Source organism: Glandiceps talaboti, chromosome 2, assembly GCF_964340395.1.
Source record: "Glandiceps talaboti chromosome 2, keGlaTala1.1, whole genome shotgun sequence".
Classification (NCBI taxonomy): domain Eukaryota; kingdom Metazoa; phylum Hemichordata; class Enteropneusta; family Spengelidae; genus Glandiceps; species Glandiceps talaboti.
Window position 1 is genome coordinate 10,681,005 of NC_135550.1, and position 13,586 is coordinate 10,694,590.

The 13,586-nt window shown below is 35.8% G+C and overlaps 1 protein-coding gene and 1 pseudogene across 1 annotated transcript; one reads left to right on the plus strand and one right to left on the minus strand.

Moving 5' to 3' along the window:
• Positions 1–1,658: 1,658 nt before the first annotated feature.
• Positions 1,659–2,840, plus strand: LOC144453539 (NADH dehydrogenase [ubiquinone] 1 beta subcomplex subunit 3 pseudogene; annotated as a pseudogene).
• Positions 2,841–3,712: 872 nt separating this feature from the next.
• LOC144453512 (transmembrane protein 62-like) lies at positions 3,713–13,351 on the minus strand. The gene is made up of 14 exons (XM_078144824.1): positions 13,008–13,351; positions 11,383–11,494; positions 10,424–10,555; positions 10,158–10,203; positions 9,576–9,723; positions 9,038–9,162; positions 8,535–8,657; positions 7,860–8,015; positions 7,380–7,539; positions 6,605–6,715; positions 6,049–6,133; positions 5,563–5,676; positions 4,954–5,072; positions 3,713–4,227 (listed from the first exon to the last, which is right to left on the minus strand). The coding sequence occupies exons 1-14, from the start codon at positions 13,194–13,196 to the stop codon at positions 3,868–3,870; spliced, it is 1,980 nt and encodes a 659-aa protein (XP_078000950.1). The 5' UTR covers positions 13,197–13,351; the 3' UTR covers positions 3,713–3,867.
• Between the last annotated feature and the right edge of the window lie 235 nt (positions 13,352–13,586).

A 13,586-nucleotide genomic window follows, 5' to 3' on the forward strand; every position in this document is an offset into this window, starting at 1 on the left:
ATCCACAAGACAGACAGACAGACAACACACTTTACCATGAACCATTGGTTCCCTTTGTGCTAGAACTTAGAGAATGTTTCCAAGCAACCTCAAGGAGAGATAATTCATGTGCCACTGACATGCACTTGTTATGTTATGTTAAGTACCCCATAATTTTTTTAATGATTTAATGAGATCAATAAAACAATAACACTTCTGTACAACCCTATCTGGCTAAATATTTAGGAGAGGAATCTTGACAAAAGGCATAATGTTTTAGCCCTAAGGTGCATATCACTCGTGGGATACATCATGTAATTAATATTCTTGATCTGTGTGTACATTCCAAGAAACATCCTTTCCTGTGAAATTTCAGCCGAATTAGCCAAGTTCTTTTGGAATTAAAGAATACCAAAATTGCATGTCACTGATGGGATCATCATGTCATGAACAATTCTTAATATAAACATCCCTAAGAACATTCCCATCAAATTTCAGACGATTTGCCCAGTAGTTTTTAACTGCAAGTTTTTTACCAAAAAGCACTTTTTACCCAAATCACACACCTGTGAGGCAATCATTTTCCCTTGAATAATTTCCCAACTGGACACCACATGTCCACACCAAATACCAAAGCAATTAGTCCGGTGATATTCGAGTTTCCTGACACATACAGTCAGACAGACGGACAAACACTGCTGATGGCTATAGCACTACTGAATCTTATCAGTTCAGTTGTGCTAAAAATTAAATTCCCAGCTTATTTTTAGGTGATCATCATGATGGTTTATACTGTGGGTTGATCTATCTAAAGCCTAAACATGACATCTTGAACTTAATATCCCTCCTTCTTTTGGTTAATGCATACGACTTTGTAGGAACAAGGTTATGTTCTTTGCTGACAAATCTTTTCTGCTCTAACACAAGTAATCACATCACTGACACTATGCATGATGTCATTGACAGTATGCATGATAAATAGGGGAATTGTAAAATTACATTTTACAATGCCGTCTATCAAAACAAAGCTTCAAAATACACTCTATGGCCAACATTTAGGCAACAGAGATGTTTTTCACGCTTCGACTGTGTCCACTTTTACTAGTATGTCCACCTAACATATTCAGTTCATTCATTCATTCATTCATTCCATGCGATAAATGATTATGAATATATGAGCAAATGGCAAGGAAAGAAAATTACGAACATTTCTCATCAAATGTAAGTCACCGAAGCAGAAAACGATCACTGATATTGATATTGATAGATGATGATGATTTCTGGTGATGTCATTGCACGTGCCAGACCGGCAAAGATGTCAATGGCGCATTGCATTGGCTTGTACATCAAATACTTCGTAATGAGGACTCGAAGTACAATGTGCAATGTGCGTGTACCTCCAGCATTAAACATTCATGAACCGTGCCGTGCGTTCGGCGACGAAGTCTGAAAATGGAACAGTGGATAAAAGATACGAACTTACCCGACAAAAAATATTGCACTGTTAGACACAAATCCAACGTGAAGACTTGACTTCCTTGTTTGAGTACAAATCACGAATGCTTCACCGTTTTCGTGTCGAAAACTAGCCGACGACAAAATCGCCTAGGAGCAGTCGCCATATTGAAATATACAGAACTTGTCCGCCGAGGGCGCTTCGATTTGCGAAAGGAGTAGACTTGACTCGACGACCGACTGTCTGTATGTACGGCTAGAGTGGAGTACGCTGGCCAAGATATCAAAATGTCGAAATTACCGTATGAAATCCCAGACTGGAGAAGATGGAGGGTGCAAGATGTGCCAGAGTTGAAAGAAGTAAAAGATGCACTTGGAAAGAGAGGATTGAAAGATCCGTGGCTGAGGAATGAAGTATGGCGATACAAACCGAGTGTACGTGCAGTGCCATTTTGGAGGTTTCTGTTTCGAGGTTTCCAGTGGGGTACTGTGTTATTCATAGCGGCTGTTGGTGTAGAGAAGGCTATTGCCACTGGCAAGAAGAATGGCAGCGGACATCACTGATGAATATGACAATACACTTTAGTAGATTATACGTGTATATAGTGTGTGTTCAGAAATTCAAGAATGGGGACCATAGACACCGCATGACCTGAACTGACACTGAATGTTCATATCATAGTTACATGTATGATGGATGTAGTGCTGGGGTTGAATTGAAAGCGCACTTTTGAAATATTTTACTTATTGTTATTGCACCAAGGCACCTCAAGATTTTTAACGTAACATTAAAACCGTCGCAACAATTTGACAAATGAAAATGCTGCTCACTGAGTGAGGTTGAAATCAAAGGACAAAGTTCAATCCTCGGCCAAGAGGGTTGTATGTTTCAATGAAAGACAATCAAGTTGGCATATGACCACTCATCACAACATCACGGAACCATTTCTGCTTATTTGCAGATTGTGTCAGTGTCATATGGAGCAATAAGAAATTTGCACATTTGTGACTTTTTTTTTCAGAATGCAAGACAACTTTTACACAAAAAATGTATTACATATTGCAACTGAAAATATGGTGTCTGCTAGCTACGTTTAATGTGGTATGATGTGCAATGTATTCTGGTTTGAAAATGTGATTGTGTATTCGGCATTATCTGCTATCTCTTTTTGTGCTTTTATTGATAAAATGCACTTTGATTTTGTGTTTTCTGTTTTTAGGTGTAACCTACAGCGTAACGGCTACTACTGTATTACAAAAATGCTGCACCATTGTAATCATTGTGTTTGTAAACATTTGTACATAAATCAATTTTAAACTCTTACTGTTGGAAAATTTGAAGTAAAACTTAAAGGATGCTAGTTATAATATTTTGTGGCTAAAAGACACAAGCTAGATATTGAATTTACTGACCCACATTGAATGTTTTGTAGAGAAAGCTTGTTAATAAATAAGTTTTTGAGAAAAAGACAATTTGTTCTTGAGTCAATTTATTGTCTTAAGAGAATTGGCAATGCCATAACTATGAAGATGATATTTCAAATTTGTCATGGCCATTACATTTGAATAGCAAAATCTGCTAAAAAAACATTATCAGAATAGGATCTCGTAATATTTTTATCTAGTAAATATTTATTCCTGGAGGCATTATATATATTACAGACTACACATCACAAATTAATTATATATGATTCTGATAACATTTTCTGGAGTAGTCGACACTTTTTAAGAACCATTAAGTTATAAGGGATATCCTAATGACAAAGGGGCTCTGATGAATTCCCATTTGTTTTTATCCTGAATATGAATAATTTATTGCAAGATTGGCGGACCACTTGAAAAGTTATCAATTTCGGTGTATTTGCGTGACGTCATTAATGCAAATGCACGCCCATGTTCTCGATCACTCTTCACAGTGTGTGGTTAACGTATGGTGAAAAGTAAGAACGCCAACAACGACAAAGTTTTTATTTCAGTATAGATTCATAGATTCAATGACTCGGCATTAGGCATCTCTGACCCGGTCTACTGTCAGCAGTTCAGTGTCAGACTCAATCACGACTAAACAAAGACAGAAGATTGTACATTTTTTGTGTTTTATGGTACAGTTTCCTTTTATTTACACATCACAAAATCAAAAGTGTATTTTTTCTGAGATTTTTTGTAGAAGTTGGTGGTATATCTAAGGATTAATATATAAAATTGAAGTTATAAGTCTGTTAGAAATGAAACTACTAAGAGAAAACTCATGTAAAATGACTGAGAAGACAAAAGATATGTAATAAAATAATAAAATATGTATTTACAGACTTTAAAAAAGCCCACACACATACATAATTACGCTAGGTAACGTTAAGTAACATGCCAAAATACCAAAGGACCATCAAGTTTAAGTACGTATTCCTCAATGAAGTCCTTTAACAAATACAGGGACTAGTTCTTATGACGTTTCAATACTGGTCTGTAGACATATGGTATATAAAATATAAAGGGGAGCGTCCAGGTGACTTTTGGACATAACAGCAAAGCTATTATCCCTAGACGATACAAAATTCTTTTACTTTCTCTTAATTGCCAAATGATGGCAATTAGTAATATAAGGTAGCAAAAGCCCAATTGTATTGGACTGAATTCACCAGTTTCCTGCTTCCCAGGTAATGTTTTACTCTGCTGCCGCTGTTTGGGTGACGTAACTGTTGTCAAGTCGACTGACGACGAATTACTAGATTTTGAGGCCTTCACTTCAAACAGGAAAACAAGATACAGTGTCATTGGAATCTGAAAACAGACAATCTGAAAGGAAAACATTAAGAAAGTGACTTAATTTGACAGTTTTGCATCTGGGAGAAAATTGTTTGAAAATCATTCCAAACTTTGTTATATGAAAGCTTGTCTCTAGTCTTTGGTCTTTTGAAATCATTAAAGCAATGTGGTTGTTCACCATCTTGTGTTTTCAAGGAAATCGTCAATCTGTTATTTCCTATAGACAATGTGTGTGTGGACTTTTTAAAAGTGTAATTCGGGTAAAGTTAAGGTTATTCTATTCTTAGACTATTCTCTGTTCAAAATTATATTATGGCGACCACTGTTTTCTTCTTGATTGTGAAGCTGAGAATGGCTTAGAGTTTTCTTGAACAAAGTTACGGTCATAGTTTTAACAAGATTTTTTTATTTCTGAGCGACATACTAGTAATTAAAATAACTTATAAACTATGAAGTATTCTAAACGACAATTTAAAGTTTTTAATATACGTATTTGTTTCTATGATGACGACACGATTGCCAAAAAGATGAGGCATATGAGATTACGTGTAGTCTCTCTCTCTCTCTCTCTCTCTCTCTCTCTCTCTCTCTCTCTCTCTCTCTCTCTCTCTCTCTCTCTCTCTCTCTCTCTCTCTCTCTCTCTCTCTCTCTCTCTCTCTCTCTCTCTCTCTCTCTCTCTCTCTCTCTCTCTCTCTCTCTCTCTCTCTCTCAAAATTAAAACGGTCTGGTGATTTGAAAATACTATTTTATACTTACATCCAGTATAGCGTCCTTGTAGATAATAGGATCAGGTATAAAGACACCGTTCACATATACACCATAAAGACAGGTAAAGCCGATGTGACCATCAATTATTTCACCAATGTACCATGGTCCTGTATGAGTTACAACATAAGAGTTGTTGATCTCTTCACTTATCGTTCATTTTAATTTATTTTGATTACATTTGTATTTATTAATTTGTGATAGATGAATAATTTTATCCATATTTGAGTAAGAGTGCGTTTATGTTTCACTTCTAGCTATTTCCACGCAGCATTGACTTTTAATGGTTTAAGATACCACGTTGGTGCAACATATCACTCTATCAGCTAATTAATTACTCACAAGGTGTTGGCCGACGTATGAGGGCGCATCGACAAGGCGTACTTTCCAGACTTTGGAAACTGTTATGATTTGTTGAATCTAGAGAGGCCTTTTATACGACTGAATAAAGTCGGCAGATTCCTAGCTAATCTTAACAAATAATTCCAATGTACATTCATTTTTAAAAAAAAAAGAAAAAACACACTTTATGAATGATAAGTCTGTGTTGACTTTCAAAAACTCTAGCTTTGCATGAACTATTTTGGTTTGTAAACTTACCAATAAAACTGTAACAGCCTGTAACAATCAGAAAGTAGTATAAAAAGTCGACATGAACGAGTCGTACTAACCCTGTTAGCATTGGTACGGACGAAATGTTGACACCTGAAATACCTATAAATACATAGTATAATTAAATTTTCGACAGAATGAGAAAGGATGTGAATGCCAGCAGCATGCAGAATTCGTACCTCATTGAGTTGAAAAATGAGTTGCACTTCTATAAAATCACATCTCTTATATCGCGTCACACCCCGAGAAATACTAGTTGATAACTGCAAAAAATGATAGTTGACAAAGAACAGGCTGAATTCTGAAAATATTTCATAACATATGATGTTAATACTTAAAAAGAAAGGAATGGCAATTTCTACATTTTTTCCCAGTGAACATTTGTAAGATGACAAGGAATAAAAACAAGTTTATCTTTGTAATTATTTTCAAACGTTTGTCCTGACTCGTCGCTTGATACCCAATTTCTCTTACTTGTAGAATTTGGTCTTGTCATTTTCCTGACGACATAAAGTGGAAGAACTGCAACAGTGACAGCTATCATGAAACAAACCTTCAACTGAGAGTAAAATTGGAAAACAAATTAATGTGCTAGTGAGGGCAGGACTATTTTGAAGACTGTGACTTCTTGGGAAGCAATATATAACCCTGTATATAACAATGCTATCCAAATCTCTTAGTTTTGAAATTATGTTACTGTTTTATGGTAGGAGTTTAATTTCACCATGAACTATATATAGTATTTCATCGTCGTAAACTACAGCCTCTTTTACGACACCGTCCAAGACGTCCAAGGTCTTTCGTTGCGTTAGTAGACAAGTTGTACTCTGGCTTGCCATAATCTGGTAAGTATTTCGTCTTGTTCTCAACCAAGCAATTATGTGTCTGTCAGAACATTTCCACTCCCTCCCCCACCCCCGTCATTCTCTTCACTCCTAAATTAATATTTGTATTGAGTATGTCGTATATGATATTTATGAAACAGGCCCATCCTAATTTGTCATCCAGATACCAGTTTTTCTTTCCTTACCACAAGTGCCATATCAACCATCAATACAAAGGAAGAGAGAAACAATTGTGGCGGACGACTACCATCCAATGAAAACTGGTGTCCTGCTACCTTTGTTCTTCCATCGGCGTCCTAGGGAGAGAAAGACATACCCGTACCTATTGTTATATACAGTAAGTTATAAATATGATCCAAAATTGCCCATATATGGATAGCATGATCAGAACATAACGTTTGTTTGTTTGTTTGTTTGTTTGTTTGTTTGTTTGTTTGTTTGTTTGTTTGTTTGTTTGTTTGTTTGTTAACATATATGCTTTAGATAATACTATTTTACTCGATGTTTATTTGCATAAACTGGGTCATTGTCTTTTCGTTACATTTCTAGACCTCAACAACTTTACTGTTTCACAGGTAATATACCACCAGTACTTTGAATCCTTATCCGAGAGAGTGTAAATATTTTTTCAAAAATACCAACAACCTGGACGTGAAGAACCTATTAACATGTAAAGATGCGAAGGATGCGATTGCAACCACGTATTCGTATACATTGTAGTATTATACACCCTAGCCTATCTGATTTTTCTTTTTATATAAATGAGCACTAAAAGGCTATGTCCTTTCAGAACTGTTTTCACTCATTTATTACAGAACTACATGTATTCTCAGACTGAATCATAACATCGTAGTCGATTGCAAACCTAAGCATCTACTTGCTATTAAGTAAAACAAATGACTAAATGGGCAAATGACAACCACGACGGTGATCGTGAATAAAAATATGCAATATGCTGACCTCGACAACGATGGATATGCTGTGCAAACCACTGGAGTACGAGGATGGATTCCACGAGATAGCATAGAGAGGACCCTCTATGTGCATTGCTATTCCGAGTGCTGCACGGTCTATTAGAACGGTGGCCTTCTTCACAGGATGCGGAGAAAATACCAAAAATCTGGGTAAAGAAGCAAGACCAGTAATGCCCGATTTTCGAGACTGTGTTACCTTGTACATGCATTAATTTCATTCCTCATCGGTTGAATGTATTAAACGAAAGATTGAGTGGTGAACGCTCTTTACTTACATCTATACTAGTTGAATCTTAAAGACGTGTTCATAAATTAAAGTTACATTCTTTATGGTTTAAGAATGGCGGGATTCTTGCGGTTTCTGTCAAGTAAAATTGAAATGAAGGTGTAGCATTTCATAAAATCTCGACTATTATTTATAGATTTGACTAAATAAAGTCACTGGATAAACTCGTTTGTTTTGTACCTTATATGTGTTGAGTGTTTTACTCTACCAAGCGGTTCATGTTTCGGTGCCATATATCTGGCGTCTTTGGGATTGGTGATTAAAATTACCGGCCACTGGCCATGACGGACATCGACGAAGGAAAACAGGTCGTGGTCAAAAGCTGCAATGCGGTATCTGACGACAAAAATTGAATTGAGTTTTGTTTACGGTTAACAGATGATAACGACTTTCCTGCAGAGCACACGATAACCAATATACATATTCATACGTAGGGATCAAGCTAACTTAAAAAGTCTCCACCGTCCGCTAAGTCGGAGTGGCACTGATATTTTCAAGCACAGTAATTTGGTTGGCAAAGTGTAATGATCAAGTTATAAGTATGTAAGCTAATGGGTTTATTATCAAACCTTTTACTTAGTATAACAGTATATTACATTTATTGGAAAGACGATAAGTGTATAATGAACGTCTGAACTGTGTAATGACCGAACTAAAATCCACAAACGTCACGATATTCTTCATATATGCGCATATGCTAGCCTGTTTACGGCACTGTTGAGCTACATCGTTAGCTGGTCGCCGGTACCCCCTAAACATTCCGCTTTATTACAGGAATTTTATATATTTTTGGCTATAAACTTAAAAACTGTATTTTTTATAAAGCTACAGCAGTCTTATATATAAGTTACTTACGCTCTATTAGCCTTCCAGTCCACTACCTCTAGTTCAAGAGTCCCTGATTTCTGTACCGTACAGAGTTGAGATACATAGCCTCTGAGGTCGTGCAGATGGCCACTCAAATATGCAATACCATGACTACAAAGAAAATGTGGAAATGTGAAATGGTACGATTGATCACACAAAAAATGACTGAATAGGATTATGAAACAAAGTTTTGCATGTCGCATCTTCAAATCAAAGTTTATTCATTACAATTTTCCAACGTTTCGATCCCTCACACTATGGGGGGTGGGGTCTTCCTCAGATATACCCTGAGATATACCAGAAACTAAACGTTGTGTTGGAAGATTCATCATGGTGAACTGTACTGGCAAAACATTTTTTAGTGTGTAAACAACATAATTTAATTTGCATTAATTTAATTTAAATTACATTTTTCATTGTTTTGTGATCGAAATATACATTAGGACAGAATGGACGAACAAACACACAAAGATGGAAGAAACTGTACCTACCTGATGACGTCAGAGATACCGGGTTTTGGTTCAACTATGAATGACGATGGATAATGACCAAAGAAGATTGTAGAATTAGCAGACATTGCTGTATTTGTCAAAGCTTCCAGTTGTTTGATATCCGACTGTGTGACACATGCATGATATATAACCAGTTAATTGTCAATTGGAATATTAATGTTTATTTACATTAAAAAAACCCTCTTGAAACAATGTGAAACTAAAGTCAGCTTGCGTCACATCAAGTTTACCATAAACTTGTGTTGTCTCTAATTAAAACAACAAATTAGGTGTCTCCCAATCTTGATGCAACGAGTGAGAATGCGCAATCACCAATAGACACTGATTTTCAAATGAAATTATATATAAATCGATAGCCAATCTAGATTCTACGGCACAGACCTGTAACTACGCGAGCGCTTCTCTTTCTCTTAGAATATAGCACGGGCATCAGCGCAATCACAGACCAGCGACGTAGTTAGGCGGACTACGAATGAACGTGTATCTAAAGAAGGAACAACATGATGAATCAACTAACCTTGGTTAATATCCCGAAAGAGTTCAGCGGTGATTTGGGACCAGGGACTTGATTAGATTCAATATGAATAAAAGAATACGTGCCGAAGTCCGTCTTGTGTTTGTAAACAAAGTGAGATTCGCCAGATATCCCAGTATTTGAGTGATTTCTTGGTAAATAAATTAATAAAAAGACGTGTTACTCTCAGAGGTAAAGAGATTCATCAACATTCGCCGTCATATACAGTGTGTCATAATGTATGATTTCTCATCTTTATATGAGCGTATAGTGTATTATATTATAGGACATGCGAGATGCAGTGACTATAAAGTGAGGAATAATCCCGTTCGAGATATTCTAGATACATACTATGACGATTCACATTGCACACAATATCGGAACATTTCACAAACAAATAAATATTACACTCAAGCATCATAGAACACATTAATAGAAAACTCAAACAGCTGCAAACTATAGAATTCGACGAAACAGAATGCTAAAATTTCACAGGAGAGATATGACACAACCTGAGGGTACACGATTCATATGTACTAGATTTTGTTTCAGTAACATGACATGCTTGAACGAATTAGTACATACCGGAAGTAGTTTTCTTTGCTTCTTAGAGATGGTACATTTGTGGTATCTGCAGAATAAGAAGTACGGAAAACTTATCAGCATCATTCAATTTCAGCAATATATAGATATCATTCTAAATGTTATTCCAAAAATCGAAAATTAGCGAATTGAAAATCGTATGTCTAAAAATATACACGAGGGTGATTTTAGCTTGAAAAATTGCGTGGGATATTTGCCATATGTGTGCACACTGCTCTACTGTGTCGCCGGTGAAAACTATAGCCTACCATGGTTTCCTTTGATGTCAATCCATACAGTTTTATCCAACACTCCACTGTTCATCAAAATATCATGGTACATCTTCCATTCTAACGGCTCTTGTTTGTTCTTCATTTTAAAAACTGAGTCGGTTATATCCCCTGTAGAATACAGATTTATTTCATAGTGCAATGTTCAATCTATACGTATGTATGAAGTGGTGCTTGGACAGGATTTTTTTTCCGGAAAAAGTACATAGTTGCTTTCTGAAATATTTCGTGCCTCAGTATGCTTGGCCGGCAGTCTACATAATAGCCCTTTTTTCCATTTAATGCTCGCCCACGACGTTATTTTAAATTCAATTCATGGAATAGTAGTATACAGCAAAAACCTTGCCTATATATAATTTCCACAATGTTGGACTTTTCCCCAAAGAGTAAAACGCTATATGCTATGATGGAAAAAAAGTCAGTGAAGTCTGATCGCCTCGTTATTTAAGGTAAGCTGTTCTTAGCAAGTCAACCTAGTGGCAATGGAATGGAACAAGTGCTACTCCACTGTATATGTATTAGGCTTAAACAAATTGTGTGGTTCCGTTTACGCTCAGTTATAGAATAGGTGGGGTAGGTAATTTTTTTATATTTTTAGTTCAGGTAGATATGTTTTCCATATGGTCTCTGTGATATGTTTTCCATTGTTTTCCATATGGTCTCTTTGATATTGGTTTCTTCCCATCAGATGTACAGCCATTACAGATTGGAAGAACTATTTTACATTGTCTTTTTAAGTCGATGTCAGTTTCCACACCCACTATTTCACTATTTCCACTACTTCACAATCGCCGCGATTTTATAATATATTTCTTGAATACGTTAAAAATTTAGGGTCTGCAGTGAAAAACAAGGTAGGGTCGGGTAACCGGAACCAAACATTTTTTTAGGTCTTCCATCCAACAGATGGTTTCAGCACTGACTATATCAATTCTCACCTGTGACAAGCACCATGGATGGGTGAATTATATCCACATTATCTTCGCAAAAATGACGAAATTTGTGTATTCTGTCTGGATCATAATAGCGACTTAAATGTAGATCAGAAATCTAAAATAAGTAATGTATAAAGACATGATGAGTGATCACAGATTCCAGTATATCATAATAAAAACTAATTTTCTCAGTAGAAAAGGAGGAGTTAGTCTATTATGTCAGTCGGTTAATTATAAAAATTATATATTCATTAATAATGCAATAATAGGTCACATGTTATGATATCAGTAGTGTAGCCGCAAAGTTTGGTACAATTCTGAACTACACATCATTGATGATATATCCTCTGCTTGGCAAGTATCATTTATTAAATTAGTAACGCATTATACAAGTTACCTATGATTGGTAGATATTATTAATTATGCAAATTAGTAACTTATTATACAAGTTACAACGATAATGATACATGTATCTAAAAAGACATATGATTCCTAGTATAGATCATCTGTATTTTCACAAAGTGGTGCGATCGTATTCTTTGTTATCACTGATGATGTATCCCCTACATTGGTAATGTGCCACTTTCGTGACCCCTGTGTGACCCAAGAGGTTTACATCCGGGGGTCCATGGAGATACGCAAGAAAATATTCGATCCGATACGACAAATTCTATTAATTATGCAAATTAGCCAATCATGGGCAAGTCCTACCCGTCATATGTAAATAACATTAATATGACGTCATCAATAGACGTCATGCGCGATGAAATTTTGAGAAACAATTGATGATATATCCCATAATTAGTAATTATGATTAATTATACAAATTTAGTCCTATAAAATGTAAGTCATGTTCCCTTTATCTATCTGACTTACTTATTATACCATAAACATACCCATCATGATTCATGGCATTGTAAGCAACAAAGATAATGCTGTAATTATGCAAATTAATCATTTATATGCAAGTCATATCTAAAGGACCTGTGCGTCGTGATATCATCACTATATCTATCACATGTAACAATTGATTCATTATGCAAATTAGTGTACCAGCCACACCTACTGTATATAAAACATGAGTCGTGATTTAAATATATCCGCCAAATTTGAAATTTCGAGCAACAATTGATTAATCAAGTTATGACGCATATTATTGATGTAACTTACAAGCCACACCCAATATATATGAAACATGAGTCATGGCATTATCAATACATTTGAGTTTGATGAAATTTTCAGCTATCACTGATAATATATCCTTTAGATTAGTAAATATAATTAATTATGCAAATTAGTCGGATATATGCAAGTCACATACACCTCCCAATGTTAAGAAAGACAGGAAAGAAAAAGTAACAAGAAAAAAAAGAAAATATAACTTTAAAAGTTAAAAAACATGTGACCTGTTGATGAAATACTGTTATGAAATAAAAATCTATATTCACACGAAAACAATGAATAATAAAAAAAATAGTCTGCAACATCAGAAAATGAAAAATATATGAAAAATGAAAAAGAGAATATACTTTTGACCGATGTGGCATGATATATCACTGTACTGAGAGTACCAAGTGACTGCTGTCACATCGTTTGTCATGCAAATGTGACGTCACTTCTCTCCTTACCTGTACAAACCACCAAATGTTATCGAAGTCATCGCCAGGATAAGGAGGCTTGTCATCTCGTAAATGTCGTGATTCACTATCATCTGCCGGAGTAGTGAAATATTCAACGGCTAATCCAAGTAGCCATGCAGATAATACTACGGCACAGATTACCGAAAGTCCGATACACCTGCAAAGCAAGGCTCTCATGTTTGTACCGTAACAGTTTCTGTATATATGCTTTGGCTACACGATTGCGTGTGAAATATATGTACCGGTGTTTCATCACCTTTGCCGTTAACGCTGACGTGTCCAATCATTCTAGCACGTTGACCCGGTCTGTCATTATGTCATTGTCCAGGAATGGTTCGTCCACGTCCGTTCCCGTGCCTATATCCTGTTAGCAGTATGGTTACAAATAAGAGTGTAAACATAGAATTTAAAAAACTTACACATATAAACTATATCGTATATTATAATTAGTATTATTAATACATACACGCATGCGCATTTACTTGTCGGAGCGGTCCGATCTGGGGGTTCGATCGGTAGACATGGGCGAAGTCCTTGATGCAACATTGCATCACTATATAGCGTACA

Coding starts and splice junctions, on each gene's coding strand:
- LOC144453512 (XM_078144824.1), bottom strand. CDS start 13,196: ATGAGAGCCTTGCTTTGCAGGTGTATCGGACTTTCGGTAATCTGTGCC. Junction 5,677..6,048: donor GACAAGACCAAATTCTACAA/GTAAGAGAAATT, acceptor ATGTATTTATAG/GTATTTCAGGTGTCAACATT. Junction 5,073..5,562: donor AGGCTGTTACAGTTTTATTG/GTAAGTTTACAA, acceptor TAACTCATACAG/GACCATGGTACATTGGTGAA.